At 33.5% G+C, this 22,075-nt stretch overlaps 5 protein-coding genes across 6 annotated transcripts; 3 read left to right on the forward strand and 2 right to left on the reverse strand.

The window, feature by feature from the left end:
* Window positions 1-3,356: 3,356 nt before the first annotated feature.
* On the forward strand, window positions 3,357-5,788 carry LOC107022659 (long-chain-alcohol O-fatty-acyltransferase-like). The gene is made up of 2 exons (XM_015223255.2): window positions 3,357-4,373; window positions 5,705-5,788. Exons 1-2 carry the CDS (start codon window positions 3,357-3,359, stop codon window positions 5,786-5,788), a joined length of 1,101 nt encoding a protein of 366 aa, XP_015078741.2.
* A 1,692-nt stretch (window positions 5,789-7,480) lies between these two features.
* On the forward strand, window positions 7,481-8,787 carry LOC107023091 (photosystem I reaction center subunit VI-1, chloroplastic). The gene is made up of 3 exons (XM_015223642.2): window positions 7,481-7,683; window positions 8,117-8,243; window positions 8,423-8,787. The coding sequence occupies exons 1-3, from the start codon at window positions 7,553-7,555 to the stop codon at window positions 8,600-8,602; spliced, it is 438 nt and encodes a 145-aa protein (XP_015079128.1). The 5' UTR covers window positions 7,481-7,552; the 3' UTR covers window positions 8,603-8,787.
* A 140-nt stretch (window positions 8,788-8,927) lies between these two features.
* Window positions 8,928-12,246, reverse strand: LOC107023090 (rop guanine nucleotide exchange factor 12-like). 2 transcript variants are annotated; one of them, XM_015223639.2, is made up of 7 exons: window positions 11,849-12,246; window positions 10,955-11,071; window positions 10,715-10,869; window positions 10,536-10,610; window positions 10,177-10,446; window positions 9,775-10,095; window positions 8,928-9,590 (listed from the first exon to the last, which is right to left on the reverse strand). In XM_015223639.2, exons 1-7 carry the CDS (start codon window positions 11,931-11,933, stop codon window positions 9,204-9,206), a joined length of 1,410 nt encoding a protein of 469 aa, XP_015079125.1. In that variant the 5' UTR covers window positions 11,934-12,246; the 3' UTR covers window positions 8,928-9,203. The 2 variants fall into 2 exon arrangements, with proteins under 2 accessions (XP_015079125.1, XP_015079126.1); XM_015223640.2 differs by having other exon boundaries at window positions 10,955-11,125; window positions 11,849-12,243.
* A 1,555-nt stretch (window positions 12,247-13,801) lies between these two features.
* Window positions 13,802-15,990, reverse strand: LOC107023092 (60S ribosomal protein L37-2). The gene is made up of 4 exons (XM_015223643.2): window positions 15,838-15,990; window positions 15,455-15,590; window positions 15,239-15,340; window positions 13,802-14,098 (listed from the first exon to the last, which is right to left on the reverse strand). The coding sequence occupies exons 1-4, from the start codon at window positions 15,838-15,840 to the stop codon at window positions 14,055-14,057; spliced, it is 285 nt and encodes a 94-aa protein (XP_015079129.1). The 5' UTR covers window positions 15,841-15,990; the 3' UTR covers window positions 13,802-14,054.
* A 988-nt stretch (window positions 15,991-16,978) lies between these two features.
* On the forward strand, window positions 16,979-21,905 carry LOC107023093 (ATP-dependent DNA helicase DDX11). Its single transcript, XM_015223644.2, has 9 exons — window positions 16,979-17,250; window positions 17,512-18,147; window positions 18,272-18,369; window positions 18,923-19,276; window positions 19,426-19,719; window positions 19,808-20,053; window positions 20,145-20,366; window positions 20,597-21,167; window positions 21,454-21,905. The coding sequence occupies exons 1-9, from the start codon at window positions 17,127-17,129 to the stop codon at window positions 21,669-21,671; spliced, it is 2,763 nt and encodes a 920-aa protein (XP_015079130.1). The 5' UTR covers window positions 16,979-17,126; the 3' UTR covers window positions 21,672-21,905.
* Window positions 21,906-22,075: the final 170 nt, after the last annotated feature.

Consider the following 22,075-nt stretch of genomic DNA (forward strand, 5'->3'; position numbering starts at 1 on the left):
GGGAACCCAAAAATTAACCCGTCGTTTAGTTATACATAATTTAATTATTTATCTAGTACTAGTTATTTTAGCATTTAGCATTTATAAATTCGTGGATAAAGTAAAATATATATAAATTAATTATAATTAAGTGAAATAAATTGTAAATTTAAACACATATTATTCGTATATTGACTTGGCAGAATAAATTAAGGTTTTTAACAATAAATTCACTCAATTATATTAACTATTAAAAAAATTTGTTTTTAGCAGAATAAATTATTTTATATTTCATGTAAATATGAACCCACAACTACACATAATTTAAATTTTTCATTATAATTCTTCTTTCTTCTTAATTACCATTAAAAAATTTTGACATGATGAATAAATTATTTTATATGTTTATATAAATTTGACACTACATTTACAATTTTTTTGTATGTTAAACATTAGTGCTTCATATTGGTTTACATTTTCATAAGTCACTAATGTCTATTCTTTCATCAATATATATCTGAATTTTAAATATTATCTATTCCTCAACCAGTTATATATAACATAATTTTATATTCTAAAATAAAAAACAACAAAAATTTGGCATCATTATATCGATGTTTAATGTAATGTATACTTACTGGATTAGAATATTTCACATTAACAAAGATAACCCACAAAATTTACTTTGTGGTGATCCTTTTGCTCATCAAATTAAGAAGGAAATGAAGGCAATGATTAAAATATTAAAAAAATTACAAATTATAAAAATATATAGATGTTTGAAGCGAGTTACTATATATGGGATATAAAATAATTTGTTTATTACGTCAAAAATTTATTGAATATTAAATTAAGAAAGAAAAAGAATTACTGTATTTTTTAATTATTTTTATTTGTGGCTTCATATTTAAATGAGATATAAAATAATTTATTATGTCACGTCAATTTGTTTTAATAATAAATATAGTTGAGTAACTTTATTGATAAAAATAAAATTTAATAACTTTAATAGATAATTACCATAATCTACTTTTAAGTTATTCATGTATTAAATATTGTAAAAATAATTTTATGTTTGATAAAATTATAATTTTGTTATGCATAAAATACAACATGGTATTTAGTTCATAATTTAATAATAAACATATACCAATATATAAGTGCCAGTATGCATATACCATCGGTTGTGTGCTTATTTTCAAAATAGAGTTATCTTGGGATTAGTTATGTTGGGATAAATTATATTGAGATAAGATATACTGAGATTAATTATGCTAGAAGTAGTTTTTATGGCTTGTTTGGTTCGTCATATTCAAATTTATATCAATTGGATAATCTTTAACAATAAATTGTTTGTTTATAAAAATACCCTCCACTTTATTTAATTAGTTTTTTTTTTACATTATTTTGACAAACTTTAGTATTCATTCTCAAAAATCAAACTTTAATATTATTTAGCTTAAATATTTTTGGGCAAAGGACAAAATCACATACTTTTAAGGTAGAATTAACATTTATTCCTTATAAGTTTATACTAAAGAACTCTCAAACTGATACAATAATATAAGTGTTGATACGTTAATCTGATGTGCGAGACACATTAATCGTTAAGTAAGATGAATTACATTTTATACATGATATACTAATTTGATATACATTTTATATATGATACACTAATCTGATAAGCGGGATACATTAATCTGATGCGCGAAAATGAAGAATTTTGGGGATTGTAAAACTAATAGGGGATAAAGGTAATAAGAGAACTTAAATGTGAGATTTTTGTCATTTCTTCAATATCTTTATATGGATTTTCAATGATTGTGCCGTGTGTTTTTAAAATTAAACTTTTATCTTATTTAACTTAAAAATAAAACTTTCATATTTAACTTAAAAATAAATTTTTTTATCTTATTAGCTTGAGAATAAAACTTTCGTCTTATTTAGCTTAAAAATTAAACTTTAATTTTATTTAATTTAAAATTTAAACTTTCGATCTAATATAAAACTTTCGTTTTAAATTTATCAAAGTAAAAGAAATTTTATGATTAAAGTTATCTACATTTAAATGGATACATAAAATATAATTTTTAGGTGAGTAATAAACTATGTAATCTAGTAGTGGAGTGAATATTTTACGAGAAATTAAAATATGAATAAATATAAAATTAGGTAAAAAAGTCGAATTATAATATATTTATAAATAAAAATTATATTTATAAAATGTAATTTTTTAAATAGAAAACATATTATAATAAAAACAACGAGCAAATAAGATTGTGAATGTTATTATAGTTGTTTAAAATTATATTAATATACATGAATGTATAAGTAGTGTATAAAAGAGAGTTTAAAGGGGAATTTTGTTAATTTACATACTTTATTTTAGCATAAATTATCTTGAAATTATCATTCCACCTTCAAAGAGGGATAACTTTCCCAATATTAATTGTTAATCTTAGGGAAAATGCATAAGTACCGCCCAAATCTATGTTCGAAATCTCAGTAACATACTTATATTATACTAAGGTCCTATTACCTCTGAACTTATTTTATAAATAATTTTCTACCTCTTTTGGCCTACGTGTCTCTAGTTTTAAAAAATGTCAACACACGCTGGGCCCACAAGATTGTGCCACGTAGGCCGAGAAGGGATAGAAAATTATTTATAAAATAAGTTAGGGGATAATAGGACCTTAGTATAGTATAAGTGTGTCTCTGAAATTTCGGACATAGGTTAAAGGGGTACTCGTACATTTTTCCTAAATCTTAGGATAAGTTATCACATCCTGATTAACCAATCAATGGATTGAGAGACGCTAAAAAAAATTTCAGGATAACTTTCTCTTATCCACCACATCAAACGACCCCTTAAAGTACAAGGTTTGGGGTACTCATTTAAGACTTTTGACAGTTCAATTACGTAGATATATTTCATATTTATATTTTACTTATTTCACCTTCTATATAACATAAAAAACAATTAATTATTAAATTATAATAAAAATTAAGTAACTCTTAAAATATCATACATGTCACATTTACGATTTAAGAAATATTATAAAAATATTTAATAACAAAATTATAAAATTAAAATAATTCTATCGAGTCCCGATTGTATCTAGTGTATAGTTAATGCACATAAATAGATACTCCAGTATTCACATGGGCATGATTATATTTTATTTTTCACATGTGAATATACTGCTATAGGCTTTATATTTATTTTTAAATTAAAAAATATTTTTATTTTCTTTTTGCATTTTTACTCCTATTAACCTAAAATACCAAAGATTAGTCCGTCTTTGAGCATCCACTGTAGCTGCTAAAACTAAGGGAGAGAAAGTCGATCAAAAACAGAGTAGCTATCGGCCGCCATGGATGTAAATGTCGAGCTCCAAAATTTCATCCGAGTATGGTTTGCAGCTATTGGAGCTTTATGCTATTGCTACTACTGCGTAACCCGCATTCCTAGCGGCGTCCTAAGGCTTCTCTTTGTTTTTCCCATTGTCTATTTCTTTCTCATTCTCCCTCTCGATCTATCTTCCTTCCATCTTGGTGCCCCCACAATTTTCTACCTCGTCTGGCTCGCTAATTTCAAGCTCCTTCTCTTTTGTTTCGATCGAGGGCCTTTATCCTCTTACTCTTCTTTACCTCTTCTTCATTTCCTCTCTATCGCCCTTCTCCCGGTTAAACCAACCTACATTATCAGAGACGGATTCAAAATTTCATCAACTCAGTCGGTGCAGGGTACCGAAAGAGTACCCGGTTTGTTTTGGGGGAAAATAATCCTGTTGGCAGCTATTATTAGAGTATACAATTACAGAGAACTTTTACATTCAAATGTAATTTTAGTTCTCTACTGCTTACATATTTATCTAGCAGTGGAGTTTATCCTTGCAATCACAGTTATCCCAGTACGAGCTCTTCTAGGGCTAGAAATTGAGCCTCAATTCAACGACCCATACCTCGCCACCTCACTTCAAGACTTTTGGGGCCGTAGATGGAACTTAATGGTGCCGGGGATTTTACGTCCGGCGGTGTATTTCCCTGTCAGGGGTATTTTAACCTCTTCTTTAGGGAAGGAATTAGCCAGTTTACCAGCAATTTTTGCTACATTTTTAGTTTCTGGGTTAATGCATGAATTGATCTACTATTACCTCTCCCGCGTGAGACCCACATGGGAAGTGACTTGGTTCTTCGTCTTCCATGGAATTTGTGTGTGCATTGAGGTTACCGTGAAGAATTTTCTTCATGGCGGCTGGCAGATGAATAGGGTGGTTTCCGGTGTACTCACATTGGCGTTTGTGGCTTGGACCGGTGATTGGCTATTTTTCCCACAGATTATTAGGAATGGGTTAGACCAGAAAGCCATTAACGAGTACTACGTTATGGTAGATTTGGTCAAAGATAGGCTGCTGCCATTTTTGGGAATTTAGATGTTGTTGTTTATTGCAAGTTATTATTATAAGTACCCGTATTGGGATGGAGTTAGATCCGCACTGTTGTAGAGTAATTCTTTATATTCAGCATTGACAGCTGTATGATATCATAATATGGAATTATAAAATGAAATTGAAGTTTTGTTTGGACATATACGAAAGTTGTAAGATTATTGAAATGATTCCAATTGTTTATTATTTTTATCAAATAAATAAAAATTTATAAAATCACATAATAAGTTATTTTAAAGTTATTTCTTCTCCTCTTAAGTAATTGTTTATCTTACTTTAATTATCAAACTTTAATTTGATAAAAAAATATTGAACATAAATTATAGTGTACCAGCCTCTAATATAATCCTCCCATATAGTACGGACAAAATCCTCACGTTGAACTTGTATTTCTTGATCAAGAGACGGAAGAGATGAACCAACATTGTTACGTTGATTATATTAAATACAAAACGACAGAAGTAATAAATTAAGTGTTGGAGTAAATGAAGAGAACAAATTTATTACTGTGAGTTAAAAAGACAATATGTTGATGTGAGTTAAAAAGACTATATGTTGGTGAGAATAATAAAATTTATGTCGGTAAGAATAATGAATTTTTAAAAAGTAATCTGTGATTTTAAATTTTATTTACATATGAAATAAATTGTTAGTAGATATAAATGTGGGGTTATTTTAACAAAATATAAACGCATGGATCGATCTTTGTATTAAAAATATATCAAATCATTATATGAAATTTTCACATCATGTTTTTTCGAGAATATGAAATCAGCGTCAAATTGCATGTACAAACGCTGATTCCATCTCATAATTCCATATCGTGATATGGTATCGCATGACCAAAAACCTACTTAGTTTGGTGATTCAGCAAATTTTAATTACGTGATTGGTGTTTTTGAGGTCATGTGAATCAGATCGTGAGTTGCACATGTGTAGGGGTGGGCATAAACACCGAAAAATCGAAAAATCGAACCGAACCGAATTTTTTCAGTATTTTGGTTTTCGATTCGGTATTCAGTTTACTTTTTTATATTTTTTGATATTTCGATTCGGTTTTCAGTACGTATTATTTTGATTTTCGGTATTTCGGTTTAAACCGAAATATTATATTATAATTTATATTATATTTATATTATATTAGTTAATAATTATTAATGTTAAATAATCTTTTTAAAAAAGAAAAAAGAATCTGAAACCCTATGTCCCTATTCCTAATTCAATATTCATCTTGCAGCTCTTCCTCTTGCAGCTCTTCCTCTTCCTTTCAGGCAGCAGCAGCCGCCAGCGACTTCAAGTCTTCAACCGGCCAGCAACTTCAACCGGCGACTGGCGTCCGGCGGCCAGCCCACTAAGCAGGCCCATTAAAAAATCAAATTAAAAAGATTGAATCGAATTAATAAAAATCGAACCCAAACAACAAAAATCGAATCGAACTGAAATATTTCGATTCGGTATTCGGTACATATTTTACAAGAATCAAAAATCAAAAAAACCAAAAAAAAATCGAAATCGAACCGAAATATCAAATGCCCACCCCTACACATGTGCTAAAAGGAGTTAAGTTTGACAAAAAAAAAAAAAGATTGAAAACACTGTTAAATTGGTGTGAATTATTATTTTTTAGTTTCATTTTAAACTATTGACATACTTTAAAATACTCATGTACTTGACTAACTAAACTTGAATATACTCTGGTTTTTTCACATGGGTGAAATATATTTCTAGGGATCGTTTGGTGTGATAGATAAATAAATAATCTCGGAATAAGCTTTTAGTACTCCTCAATTCTTTGTCTAGTTATAAAGTGTGGGATAACTTATCCCAAAATTAATAATTATGACTCAGAGAAATTATCTTGAGATAAAATGTTAAATAACAAAAGTATCCTCTTTTATAAACATAACAATTTATTTTTTTTTCGTAAACAAACAACTTATTCTTAGAAATTGTGTAATACATATTTGACAAACCAAACAACCAATGAAAAATAATCTCAACACAACTTATTCAATCATAATTAGTCTCATTAACTTGTCTTCAAACCAAATGACTTCTAAATTCTCATTAAGTTTAGTAGTGTTTTCAACTCTTCTCTTGAATTTTTATTAAGAATTACATACTCCTACAAGAGTATAAAACCACTTTTTATGTCATGTGACCGATTACATAAGTATTTAAGTTAAGTCAGTCAAGTAAATGATATTTTTAAAACTGTCAATAGTTCGAGATAAAACTAATAATTTATGTCAAATTTAAAAACGCTTTTAATACTTCTCTCTTAATAAAAACAATTTACTCTTACCTATCATTTTTAAATCTTAGGACCAAAACAATACACTTCTGATATATATCAGAGATTATTTTTAATCTAAGGAGTAAATATCTTTAAGACCAAAATAATTCATCCTTCGTACATTAAGGAGTAAGGACTATTTTCACTATGTTCTTATTTATATGGGCAATGTACATATGATGGAGAAAGACAAAAACATGATGAAAGTTCTAGTCGTAATCTTTTACAAACTTGTTATTTAGTTTAATGTTAGTATTTTATAATTGATTTTCATTTTTACATAAAAGATCATCATTTTTATACCTACAAAATCTGAAAAAGATAAAAATAAATAAAAAAATGCCCATAAAGATTGAAGGCTTTTTTGAGAAATAAGCATGAACAATTATTAGAACAAGTTGATTTTCAGATTAAATTTAGATAATGTTTTTTCCTTTTTATAGAAATAAGCAATGAACAATTGTTAGAATAAGATAATATTCAGATTAAATTTTAGAATTTCAAGGGACTAAAAGCAAAAGACAGCTAAAATTAACTGATACCAATTCAACAGATAAAACATTCAGAGTTGAATTATAAAGAGTCACGGTTTACTCTGTCCCTTAACGATGTGGGAATTGGACAATTAAAAGGGATAGGATAATGATAAATCCATGTGTCACCACTCAAATGGGACTCCAAATCTCTAGAAAATACATCCAGTTTCCAACGTGTCATGTTCAAATCCATGCGAAAAAAAGATTCAAACAAAACTATAACATATTCACAATCACATCATTTTCTGAGCCACAGGTAATTTCCTAGTCCGAAACAGAGCTCAATAATGGCGTCTATGGCAACTCTTACTGCAGTAAAGCCCACCAGTAGTGTCAAGGGCCTAGCTGGAAGCTCCATTGCTGGAACTAAGCTGAACGTTAAATCATCTCGCCTCAATTTGAAGCAATCTAAATCCAGGTAAGGTACTAGATGGACGATGTCTCGGATTTTAGTAGCCTGTTTGATCAAGCTTTCAGTATCTGCTTATTTCAATTTTATAAAGTCTTATTGTTTTAGCAAATTTGTGTTTGACGAATCAACTTGCAAAGCAATTTGTCAATATTAGAAAAAACAGTTGTGTTTGACTGATTAAGGCTCCAAAACTTCAATTTCTGAAAAACAACTTCTATTACTGCTCACAACTACTTATTTATTCCTAAAATGTTTAGCCAAGCAACTTGGACTTTAGTTTGGTTAGTGGTGAAGTTAAAGATTGAATTAGTTTTTTTCTTAATAACCATGGCGTGTGTTCGAATACCTGTTACCTCCCACCAATATCGGTTTATCTGAGGATGTTAAGAAATGTTATTATATACATTTTGCTTCGACTGATTATGATAGTTTTGTGTAGGGCTGGTGCTGTGGTTGCAAAATATGGTGACAAGAGTGTATACTTTGACTTGGAGGATTTGGGCAACACAACTGGTCAGTGGGACTTGTATGGATCAGATGCACCTTCACCTTACAACTCCCTTCAGGTATGATTTGTCTTTCTCCCCTTAGAGAAAAGAAAATTTCACATTCTTTATCTCAAAATGTTTCATTAGTTGTTTTGTGCATGTTAGCTCATAGTTGACTAGCTAGTTGCAGCATCGATTATTCGCCAGAACATTACTGAGTTATAACTGTCTTTCTCCTATTATTTTGTATTTGGTAGAGCAAGTTCTTTGAGACATTTGCTGCTCCTTTCACAAAGAGAGGTCTGTTGCTCAAGTTCTTGATATTGGGAGGTGGCTCTACTCTTGCTTACTTCAGTTCAACTACATCAGGAGATATCCTACCAATCAAGAAGGGCCCCCAACTTCCACCAAAGCTCGGTCCACGTGGCAAGATCTAATTGCTTCCCAATCCAAAATTTCTTTACCTTCATTTTGTTATTGATGTATCATCTATATAACAGCTTGTAAGTGTACATTAAAGCTTACCTCAGACCTCTGTTACAACAAGATAAATCTTCTGGAAAGTTCAAAGCATTGCTTTCGAAGTTTGTAGCTTATGATATTTTTATCATCTTCGCTCGGATGTATTCTTGTTGGTTCATCATGCCTTTGTGATATTGTAAACAATACTCTGGAAAAGAACATGAAAGAAAAGGTAGACTGATAAGGACACCAAATCTCTCTTACATACTTCCTTTCCAATAAAATCTAAAGACCAAACGCCATACAAAATAACATAGTACTATTTGCAAAAAATCAAAAATTCACTTTGTTTTTTCAACAAGGTGACATCTTGTACACAGTAAATCACTTCAAAAGAAGTGCCACAGACTCGATAGGTCTACTAAATTTTCCCTACTTACAAAAGGAATGGCTTAGTTGAATCCTATATGGGTGAGATCCATCTGAATATGTACATTTGAGGACGAGCTTCCAGAATTCCGTGAATTCTGATGGCAGTCCTCGTGAGGTAAACTAAAATGCTGCAGTGCCAATCAATTAGTGACGTGCAGTTGGACTTCTGCACATACCTAAGTTCTCTAAGTAAGAAAACCTCTTGTTGGTGACTATGCTAGGAGGGCTGCATTTAATCTTCGCGTTAATATCTTTATAAGTTGGGTCCTCCTTCAAATCTTTCTTTGGGTTGTTGTCTTCTTGATCAGGTGTCCAACCGATGAAATCCAAAAGTGTCATTGAAGCTCCATTCTCTGCAGAGTTAAGCTTCCCTTCTTCTTCTTTATCTGATAATGGTCTCTTTACTTCTCCATTGGAAGGATTTTGCGCCATAGCATCTGCTTGGAGAACGTCTTCAATTCGTGACATGATTGTGAATGCCCTGCTTTCTATTATTCTTGAATAGCTTTCTAATATAGCTTGTCCCACATCCTGCAAAATCAACAAAAATCTCGTTCCATTAATTCATGCAGAAGTCCAAGAAACTAGATCCTCTAGTATATGGATGATCTCATAATGACAGAGAACTTGAATCGCCTAATAGAAGCAAAGAAAACAAGTCTAAATGCTCCAGAATATGAAATTGGAAATAAATCAAAATGTGCATGTTTCGTACTTTGTTGTATTGGATTTTACTAATGTCTAGTTTTGACTGAGGAATTCCAGGGAACCGCTGCTTAAGAATTAATAAGATGAGTTCTGCTCTTTCTTCAAACATTTCTCTCTTCTCAAAGCTAATAGTTGAACCCCACGATGATTTCCCATCTTTAGCATGCATCTTTCTTTTCCAAATAACTACAGAAGCCTCAATCCTGTCCTTGAGGTCTAAAATTTTATGTTCTGAAGACATGTCCATAGTTGTAAAGAAGTAATCTGGATCAAAGTATTCATCGGTGATGCTTTTGTAGATCGAATCTCCTAGGCTTGCTCTCCCATTCTAAACATAGTAAAAGGGAAATGTTAACTCAAGATCACAAGCTTGAAGTAAGTTAAAAGTGAGATTCATGATTTTTTAGACCTTAGGTAGGGACTCTATATAACTTTCTGGGATCTCCATTTCTGACAAGACTTGAGCATTTATCGCCATGGATGCTTTATGAACTTGGTTTACTGAATCCTTCTGAAATCGCAGCCATTTCCGCAATGGATCAGACAAGCCGTTAGGAGGAACCTTAGGAGTAGGTATCCACCATTTGTCATCTTTCCTGCTGTTTTTTTCTTCCTGTGATTCATCATCTTTTGATACATACGAGAACTCACTTTGATCGTTAAGGCCATCTAAGCAATCCTATTGGTCATTAATCCAGACATAAACATCAATCTAGACAATTGAGATCACTTAGGAAAACGAAAACAAAAAAACTTCATATCTCTTACAATAAGCATTGCATCTAGCTTCCGTAGAGCTGGAATGTTCATTTGAAGATCAGATCGCTGCTTTGTTACCATAACCTGATAGAAAAATTAAATGAACGTATGATCGATCACTCTTGTTGTACGGTAGATATATGAAATATGCAACAAAGAGTTCGAAGGAGAGGGAGAGGGAGAGGTACCTCCATGTTTGTTCCAGCTTTTGAAACTTGTTTACAAGGAACAAATTCAACAATGTGATCTGTAACAGATAAAAGCCAACCAATTTCTTTTCTCCATTTTGCTTTTCTCTCAGCTGGCATTGGCTCTAATCTTTTCATCTCTCCGAAAACAGAAGCTGCACATATCATACATAGATAAGAAAAGTTGACTTCTCCGATTAATAACAGATCAACAAGTTTTAGTTATACACTGATGATTACCTGCTAGATTTGTGATTGCATTTGACAAAGCCAGCGCAGACGAGACACCCTTCCCTCCACCAGACATATCCTCACCAAGGAGCAACTTTGAAAACTTTTCCTTCATCAACTCCATATCTAAATAGGACCAAAAGACTCAGTATGTGGTAAATGCCAGTGGCGGAGCCAGGGCTTCAAAAAAAATCCTATGTCAGCGGATTCATCAACTTACATATACGCGGAAAAAAATCATTTTTTCTCTCTATATATACATATTACCATATAATTTGAACCCCTTGCACCCTCTGCTTTTACCCCTGAATGCATAAACATGCAAACCACATGTTTTGACTACAATATATCAATTCATTCACTAACTACTTTTCAGTTTTCACCTTAAAGATGATTTTTTTTTGAATAATTACCCTAAAGGAGAAATGAAACATTTTGTTAGCTTTGGCCAGATAACCTTAATTAATGCTTTAGACAAAGTTCAATCATTTAAGACCCTCAAGCATAGCACAATTTTTCTTTTCAAAAGTAAAGCATTAAAGGTGACAGCAATGGTGGAGCTAGGGTCCCCTCTTTTATCGAAACTTACACTGCACACATATTTTTTTTTTTTTATGTATATATATATTAGATGTTGAATCCGTTTAGCTTCTTCATACATGTATTTCTTTGTATTTTGAATACCCTTAGTGAAAATCTTGAGATTGTCACACGGTGACAGAAAGGACATACTGAAAATATAGATCTTTATGAAAATTAGTTATTATCAGAGACATCAGGGCCTTAAACAATTGACTAAAGTTTTTGTGTTTCATGGAGAATGAACAAAATCAAGAACCATCCCCCCCCCACACAAAATGTATTTTTTTGTGAATTTTCTAAAAAGGGAAGAAAATGACTTACCTGAACGAGGGCTAGTGACCGTTGAATCGTTAGCCAAACGTGACTTGAATCCAGCCATTGAATTATTGTTCGTTTCAAGAATCATGATTAACACATTCTATAAAAATGGTACTTATAACAAGAAAGTTAATGAAATGGGGTTTGTTTATGAGGTGAAAAAGAATGAAAATTTTTGAAGAAAAAGGTTGTGTTTGTGCAGGCACAGAGAGAAAGGGATAGAGGCAAAGTGTTTTGTTGATGGATAATTGTGGAGAGGATGTTTTGGTGTTTAATTCTTAGTTTAAGTGAATGGTTGGAAGAACGTGGTGTGCATGTTTGTTTTGAAGAATAACAGAAACAGGATGTAATATCACTGGCCTCTTGCTTTGACTAATTATACAAAATGCAATTATGTATTTGTGTAATTGCGTTTGTACATTTGTTTGCTTGTTATTGGCTGCTTGTTATAAGACAATGAATGAGTCTGTTTTGCTTTTAAAGTCAGGCCACCCAACTTAATAAAAAGGTGGTCAAGATAAGTTCAAATCAAACGTGTGCAGTAATTCCTCCTAAAATGTTCCTTAGTCGCTAGGAGAAGACTTTAGTAAAAATGTTTTTTCGAAAAATAAGTGATTTTTGTATCTATTTATTTATGTTTGCTTAGAGAACGCCCAAAGTATCACCCCAAGGTGGTAGAGACAGGGACATGGTGTTGAAGGGTGAAAAGGAGACGATCTGTGTAAAATGTCACTTATAAAATTTGTTTTTCTTAATTCATATGGAGGTTATTTCTTTGTTTTCTAGGTAATGATATCCGGTAATAGTATTCGGAAGTTTTGCTATAATGTGAATTAGTACAGTCATGATTTCTATATTTATTTGTTAATCAATTAATTGTGTGTGACCCTAAACTAGTTGAGATTGATTATGAATTATGACTTTTTATGAGGATCATCTATTTTCATTAAGAGGATTTGTACTCACATAAACATTTTTCGTAGTTGACTAGATAAGATTAAAATTATTCTATTCTTTTTTTCTTTTTTAAATTTACAAAATTACATAGAAGCAAGAAGAGTTATTTATCATTAAATTACGCGGTTCAGTTGGTAAGTTGCATCGCTCAAGGCGGCCCGAGGAATATTTCATTTTTACAGGAAGAGTTAAATGTCATGGCCTGGCTGTTACCCCTTTGCTACTGCGACTTCTTTCATTTAACAATTTTATAAGACTATTGAGATTTTAAACGCCTTACAGTAAAGACTTCTTTCATTAAAAATTTTACAAGACTACTGAGATATAAAGAAGCCCCGGTCCGTTCTTCAACCCAATTCGATGCACTCAACACCATCTAGCAACTAGCAGCAACATTGTGTATTTCTAACATCAAATGTAGAAATTATTTATTAGCACCATGACGGAAATATACACATTGCACTGAAAGATTCCATGATAGGAGTCGACTCATTTGAAGAAAAAAAATGTCATGGGAGATAATTGGTGAATAATAACTCAAATCACCTTGTCGCCTAAAGTTAGTTCAGTTAACCTACAACTCCAAAAACACACACATCGCTATAACTTCATTTTCCTGAAAACAAGAGAACTTCCAAGAAAAAAGGAGACAAGATCAGAGAGAAATTTCTTTTATCATGAGAATAATTAACAGTACTTTGTATTTAATGGTGATCCCAGCCGCGCGATATACCACACTGTTTTTCTTTGCATTGTTTCAGTAACCAAGAAACGCAAGACTTCAGAGACATACATTTGAATTCATACTGCAAGCTAAACTAATCATCTATGCAAACATTTAACTGGTAAGATCACCATACTAAGACCCAGATCAGGCAAATCAGAATAAAAGAACAGCACATTGGGCGTCATTTATCCATACAGCACCAGATTTGATAAGCAAGTTGAACAACCTCAAGGTAACAATAAAATAAATGGAATCATTTCAACACCAACAGATTCAAAATGAGCAACCACAAGGTAAGAGAAAAACTAGACAGGCAGATCAGATCCAACAAGTTATGGAAGTCTCAAGATCCCTTCTTTATAAATGCCAAGTTGGAACACATACTTAGAAAATTTTAAGCACATTAATCTTTCAAAGGGCAATAAAACCTAAGATAGAAGGTCCCAAAATTTTACTTGCTCTAACACTTGAAATATCAAAATGAAGCTACCACTAATAGCCTCTCAAGTAACTGTCTCGAAGGCCTCAAGCAGAAGCTACTCCCTTCTTCCTTGGAGCTGCTTCAGTACCTGGACGAACAAGCGTACGAATTTTATTATTATCTCATACTTGTTAATACCAGATATTCTTGATCATCAATTGGCAATGTCTACACAAACTCAGACAAGCTAAACAAAGGAACAATCACACGGAATTATAGGTGTGCATCTTTCAAGCTCAAATAATATGTAGTCAACTTAAAACACCAATAGGTGCATTGGCTAGGGGGGAAATGTTGTGTGAAAACAGCTTTATCTTGAAAAAATTTACTAAAAGTATTTTAGGCATCCAGTTCTGGTTTCTTGGAACTAATTATAAACACTTGGAATTGTTTAATAGCTGGTTTGGAGGTTAGATATACAGATATTAAATCTTGTGCAAGTAATAGTACGTTTGGTAACCGGTTAGGTAAGCTATTCATGTTAAAAACTAATATGATGTCTGGTTTCCATTTAGAAAACCAGATAAAAAATATATGCACAAGTTACGAAGGAATCTAAGTACTATATTATGCTAGATAGAAGGTGTAAATAGACATAACTAAAATACCAATATAAAATAACACATAAATTCCTTCATAACTAATTATTGCATTACAATAACTGCATAACTCTACCCAACTACCCAACAACCCCTCAATTTACTACAGACCGAGGGTGCAATATGCAACATCATTCAAGGTAAAAGGGTAGTCACAGCGTGTACTATAACTGCATGGTACCTCACTCATAAAAAGTGGAAGATAATGTACATCAATAGCATTTATTACTCTCATCAACCCCTGGTTATGTGACACTTTCTTTCTAAAAAGGAAAGGAATTGACAACTTCCTATCTTTAAAAACACATTATGTTTTAAACTTCTTAAACACTGTGCCCAGTGGAATAACTTAACATAAATTGAGAAAGAGGTAGTAGTTATATTAGCAATGAAGGTTGAAAACAATATCTAAATATTTGTCTAGGCAAGTATATGGGATATCTGTAAAGTAAAATGACTTTTGTCTATAACTAGAGGAAATAAGCTTTCCCATCTTAGAAGTAAGCAATCACTGGAAAATGATTTCATAAATTCTATAAACAATGTTATCCATAACAAAGGCACACTCAATACTAGATAAAATGTAAATTAGCAAATCTTAAAATGCAGAAACACTATAATATGTGTACCTTCTCTGAAATTGGTCTTGAACCTGCGAGGGACGTTACGAAGATACCTCATGCGGCCAGTTCCAGTTGTCTTTCTGCGGATAGCCTTCACACTCCAGTTGTCTGCAAATCATTCATTCAGAAAAGCATGTAAAAAAAGAGAGTACAACTCCTATCAGAGGATTGATATTCTTATATAATGTATGATATTACAAGTGTTAGGATTAGAAGTATTACATGTCCTTTTACGGGCAGCAGGGTAAGCACAAGCAGAGCAACGGCTCTTCTGGAGATGGAAGCTCCGTCTTCCACACCTCACACATAGTGTGTGGGTCTTGTTCCTCCTCTTACCGAAGCTTCCTGTTCCCTTACCCTATATAGTAAAATCCACACGTTCAATTACAGATCACCTTTAGCGAACTTACAAAAACATATGCACTACTTCTCTATAATCAGAACCATTTTTTTATATGTGCAGGTCATTCTTCAATGTTCACTGTAGTTCTATTCAATTTTAGTTTTCGAACCATTTCGTGATATGTGATTTGTACCAATTCGATGAGGAAAACGAAAAGGTATACGTTAACAGGAAAAAGGATGAAAGGGTTAGCTTCACTTACCATTACGCTACAGTTGCAGAAACCCTAGCGACCTCCTCCTGAGCTTTCTCAACTGAGAACTGCGGCGATCTAGGCAGTGCTTATAGTTTGGTAGTGAAGGAAGAAGGCTTTTAGGGTTGTTTCTACAGTGATAATGGGCTTGAATTGGGCCCAAGGTAATTGGACTAAATCAATATATTCAAGCTTTTCGGTAGAATTAGCATTCACTAGCCACATTTTGGTCTTGCCTTTGAAAAATAGCCTCTTTGTGTGAGATTTTAAATTTCATCTTGCTTAATCACCACTCTGGTTCCTTTTTTGGTATACCTTTACCTCTTTAAACCCACCCATACTATAGTCAACCACTTGCACCTCACTAACCCACCCATACTATAGTCAACCACTTGCACCTCAAAGTGAGGTAATGAGATTTTAGATTTCATTTGAGTAGATTGAAGACCAATTCAATCTCGATTTTTAAAAAAGAATTATTATGATTATAAGGTCTTTCATTCTCGATTAAAAAAAGGATTTGATCATAACTACGAACGAAACACACCTGATCTATATTCTCTTCACATATCTAAATTATCTCAATTTGCTTCCCTCGTCTTGTACTCAACAGAAATCACTTCCACCTTGGCATGGTATGATTTTGTTTCTAATCATATCCCTTTAGTCACACATTCATTTGAACATTCTCTAAATGTTGATGTTCTTGACTGGTTAACACTTTGTCTTATACAACAATGTTGGTCCAAACACCATTCGATAGAACTTACACTTTAAACATACATTCTTACTACATGATACCCCAAAGACGAGCCACCAACGATGTGTGACATCATTATCAATCTTTCTGTCTCTTTGAATTATGGACCTATGATACTTGAAACTTCCTCTAATAGGTATGACAAAGTTCAAACATACTTTGAGAAAGTTTGTGCATATGTTCACAAGCGTCCATACGCGATCAAATTAATTAATCATTTGAATATGTGGCCTCCATTGATTATGCACATCAACATTAATCATCAATCAAATAATGTACGAAATTTTACAACTTATTGAATTTAAAATGTATAACAAAAGTATGCAATATATTACCTTTTTAAGTCGTTAACTTATTTACGTAATTATAATAAGTACTTTGGAAAAGAACATAGGGAGCACATAGGGAAAAAGAACATAGGGAGCACAACTAAGCGCGGGAAAGACAACTGCTGCAAACAGCAGCACACTTCTATGCGAGAAACAGAAGAAAGAAGAAAACCCTAGTCCCTTTGAACTTCAATTTTGTATTCAGAGAGATGGAAGAGAGAAGGGAATTTCCGGCATTTCCGTACGAACCCTATTCCATTCAGCTTGATTTCATGAACGCCCTTTACCAATCCCTCAATAAAGGCGGCGTTGCCATGCTCGAAAGCCCCACTGGTATATATCTTCACCACTTTCTTATACAAATGTAAAAAAACAAATATGCTTTTATATTACTCACATTAAGTAGAGGTTGTTAGTTACTTTTTTTCCATTACACACATAGAAAGAGCCTATTGTAGCAGGGTACATAGTTGACTGCATCTAGTTGTGGTTGTTTTTGTATGGTTTGGGTTAAAATCAGCATATACACTGTGAAAGACTTTCACTCTGCCTCTCTTAAATTTACTCAATTGGGTTTTTTGAACCGATATTCAGGGACTGGTAAAACGCTTAGTATAATTTGCAGTGCTCTTCAATGGCTTGTTGATAAAAAGCAACATCAGAAAACCCAGATGGATTCTTCTTCGAATTTAGGTGGGAAACAGGAAGATCAGTTGGGGGTTGATGATGAACCAGATTGGATGAGGGACTTTGTCATTAACAAAGATACCAAATCGCCTGACAAGAAGACAAAGGAAAAGAAGCAAATGGGGTTCAACAAAAAAATTGATATGAAAGGAAAAAGGGACAATGTGAGAGATTTAATTACTAACGGGGGTGGGAAGGATGAAGATACTGACACTGAAAAGGTAAAGAATTTACTGACAAAACATGAGGTTGAGGGAATGGATGAAGTGGAGTTTTTGGTTGAAGAGTATGAGAGTGAAGATGAAAATGGAGGGCGATCGAAAAGGAAGGGTGGTGGGGTGCCGGTTAATTCCTCGAGTGAGGAAGAAAAAGATGAAGATAACATGGAAGATGAAGAGGATGAGGCTAGACCCAAGATTTACTTCTGTAGCCGGACACATTCACAACTTTCACAGTTCGTAAAGGAGTTAAGGAAGACTAAATTTGCTGATGAAGTAAATGTTGTATGCTTAGGATCTAGGAAGAATTTCTGCATTAATAAAGGTACTGAAGATAGACTGCCTTTCGAGCTTGTTCTTTTGTAAGTAAAAAATTTGCAATCTTGTTGAAATTTTTCAGTGAACATTTCTAATGCTAATGTCTTGGGATCCGTTGGTTTCTATTTCAGATGTATTGAAGTTAGGCAGTTCCACTCAGATAAATGAGAAATGTTTGGAGCTTCAAAAAAGTAGGAAGAAGGAAATTTCTAAAATATCAAAGACAAAGGTATGCCTAGCTGGATTCTCACCCAGTATCTATTGGCATATGCAAGTATTCTAGTTAACATATAGATGGTAAAAGAACCATTACCTGATTAAGTTTATAAATGTGTTGATAGGTAGCTGTTGTATACTAAGCAAGACATCTTACACGTCATCTCTGGCATAACCTGAAGTAGAGATCTATTCTGCTAGTATCAAAATGTAATTCTTCTCATACTTTTACCATTTTATTAGATTATAACATGAAGTTCGAAACCTTTTTTAAAAATTGACATAATTTTACTCTGCAATTGGTGTTCACTTGGAATTACGATGCCAATGCTGCTGAGGAACGCGTTCTAATAGAATCAGCGTGATGTAATCATTATATGAATATGTGACTTTTATTTTATGGAAGTCATAGACTATAGAATCAGCGTGATGTAATCATTATATGAATATGTGACTTTTATTTTATGGAAGTCATAGACTATGTATTTGTTTAGATTCAGCCTATGACAAATAGTTGTATGCTCCAAATTGAAACTCCTTAACTTCAATTACTAATGTATATGCAGAACATCAGAGCTTGTGGCAGAGCAGGAAGGTCCAAGACTTCCTCAGGATGCCCAATGCTTAGGAATCAGAAAAGAGGAAAAGAATTTCGAAGTGAGGTTTCTCAACAAGGGCCCTTGGATATTGAGGATCTTGTTCAGATTGGAAATGACTTAAAAACTTGCCCTTACTATGGCTCAAGAAGCATGGTCCACATAGCAGATCTTGTGGTTCTTCCTTATCAATCGCTTCTTTCAAAATCATCGCGTGAATCACTTGGTTTAAGTTTAAAAGATAGTGTTGTTGTCATAGACGAAGCTCATAATTTAGCTGATTCTCTCGTCAGCATGTACAACGCAAAAATTACACTGTCACAGGTAAAGAAAATTTTCCAATCATTGCCATCAGTCACACACAACCATCCCATCTGGCACTACCCAACACTTCAATATTCTTTTCTTTGTGTTTTACTTCCTAGTATTCACATTGAAGAAACATCCAATTAATGGATCTGCTTCATTTTCAGTTGGAACTTGTGCATTCACACTTGGAGAGTTACTTCATAGGCTTTCGCAATCTGCTAGGGCCAGGCAACCGAAGATATATTCAAATAATGATGGTCCTCACTCGGGCTTTTCTACAAGTTCTGCGTGATGAGAATTGTCAAAGCACCTTTGACCCCCTTTGTAATGCTGAGCGAAGTAAAAGTGGCTTTGAGTCATCCACGGCGATAAACGAGTTTCTATTTGCCCTCAATATTGACAACATAAATCTGTATAAGCTCTTGTTGTATATAGAAGGAAGCAATATTATGCACAAGGTACATAATTTCTGACTCTTTACTAGTTGTTCATCTATCTCTTTCCCTCTTTAATATCGTTTAGTTTTGAAGACCTTTGAGCTCTCAGGTATGTGGATATGGACATAAATTAGCACTCTCAGTAGAAGTTTCAGGATTGAAAAATGACGATCAAAGCAGTCATGATGAAAGTGCATTATCTGGTTTCCAAGCATTAGTTAACATGTTACTGTCACTGACAAATAAGGATGGTGATGGAAGAATAATAATATCAAGGCCAAGGACAATATGCTCAATGCAACAAGGAGGGTATTTGAAATATGTCATGCTCACAGGAGAAAAGATATTTTCTGAGGTTTGCTAGCAACTTCATCTTTTTACATTCCAAAGTTTCCTCGCAAAGGCGTTTATGGAAAACCATTTTTCTTCTGCACTACTACTTGCAGATCTTGAATCAAGCTCATGCTGTCATATTGGCTGGTGGGACTTTGCAACCTATAGAGGAAACAAAAGAACGCCTGTTTCCTTGGTTACCACCGGATAAGTTGCATTTCTTTTCCTGTGGTCATATCATCCCATCTGCAAACATTCTACCAATTGTTGTTCCTCAGGGGCCTTCTGGCCACTCCTTTGATTTTAGTTACAGCGCCAGAAGCTCATCAGTCATGGTATGCAAGTCTTCCATCATATATGCCTGTTTTAAGTAAAGAATTCCACAACTGAATTCTCCCATTGTCTGTGAATGTGCTACATGGATACTGCATTCACTTATGTTATCCCAGCAAAATTCCAGATTTCCAGTTTCCATTAATTAGAAGTTGTTGCTTTGACATTCAGTTAGAATATTACCGTAAAGTACACTACTGAATCTGACATACTCATGAACCTATATTGCCAGATAAAAGAACTAGGGCTTTTCGTCTCCAATTTGGTAAATGTAGTTCCTGAAGGCATGGTTCTTTTCTTCTCATCATTTGACTACGAAGGCCAGGTCTATGATGCATGGAAGGAGTCGGGCATCATTGGAAGAATTATGAAAAAGAAGCGCATATTTAGAGAACCTAGAAGAAGTACAGATGTGGAAACTGTTTTGAAGGAATACAAGGAAACAATTGATGCACTGTCCCATAGAAGTTCTAAGCGGGATCCTGAATCAAGAAATGGTGCAATTCTCCTTGCTATTGTGGGTGGGAAAGTATCAGAAGGTATCAACTTCAGCGATGGGATGGGTCGATGCATAGTCATGGTTGGATTGCCCTATCCTAGTCCTGCTGACATCGAGTTGATGGAGAGGATCAAACATATTGAAGGATTTGATACTTCTAGTGGTAAGAACACCAAATTTCAGGCTGAAAGAAGCTGGTATAATGGAGATGCTCAAGCTGGGCTGGACATCCTAAAAAGCTGCAAGCATAGAGGGAAGCAGTATTATGAGAATCTTTGCATGAAAGCTGTGAATCAATCAATTGGTGAGTGCTGTATCCAACTTGTCTTTGGATAAACATTTATGCATGGACTAGAACCAAAAAAAATATGAAAAGGCTCTCTTTTCAACTATTTCCCCCCCTGTTAACTATGATCTCACAGACTTTCCTTTACTCCTAGAAACCCTTCAGCTAGCTGCAATAGATATCTTGATCCTTAAATATAACTTAATATTTGATATAATGAACAACCACTTTCAATAGTCCTTAAGCTTATTCATATGCTTTATGAGGATTTTCATATTCCAGTCTTTTCAATCATCTGCTGTAGGTAGAGCAATTCGGCATATTAACGACTATGCTGCCATCCTATTAGTTGATAAACGCTATACATATGATCCTTCTGAAAGAAGCTCCTCACAGTCAACCAACAAGCTCCCCCAGTGGATTAAAGGTCGGCTTGTTTCTGGAACAAAGAATTATGGAGAACTCCAGAAGCTGCTGCATCAATTCTTCAAGTTCCACAAAGGCAAAGAGGACAACCAGTAAGAGGTCGTGGCCTAAATCTCAGACCTCATGATTAATGTATATTCAACAAAAATTGAGATGCACTAATTTTGGGATGTACAGCAATGACAAATTATATATTGAATTAATCTGCCAAATCATTTTCATGATTGTTGTATATGTTTAACTGAATTCCAGCGTGTACTGATCAAAATTGGCCTGCACTTTGCTTATTGTTGTATGATGATGTATGATATCCGCAGTTTAACTACCAAACTCGTCAACCTTCTAATTATCAGTGTAACAAAAGATACAGAGTTAAATTATTGCAATTTTGTGATTCAGCTGTTGTCATGACTTACAAAACTGCTGTAGTTTTCCTCAAACAGAGAAGAGGTTTTCTTCGCGGCACTTCATTAACCACTAGGTCCCATACATTCGCAAAA

Source organism: Solanum pennellii, chromosome 6 (assembly GCF_001406875.1).
Source record: "Solanum pennellii chromosome 6, SPENNV200".
In the NCBI taxonomy this organism is placed as follows: Eukaryota; Viridiplantae; Streptophyta; class Magnoliopsida; order Solanales; family Solanaceae; genus Solanum; species Solanum pennellii.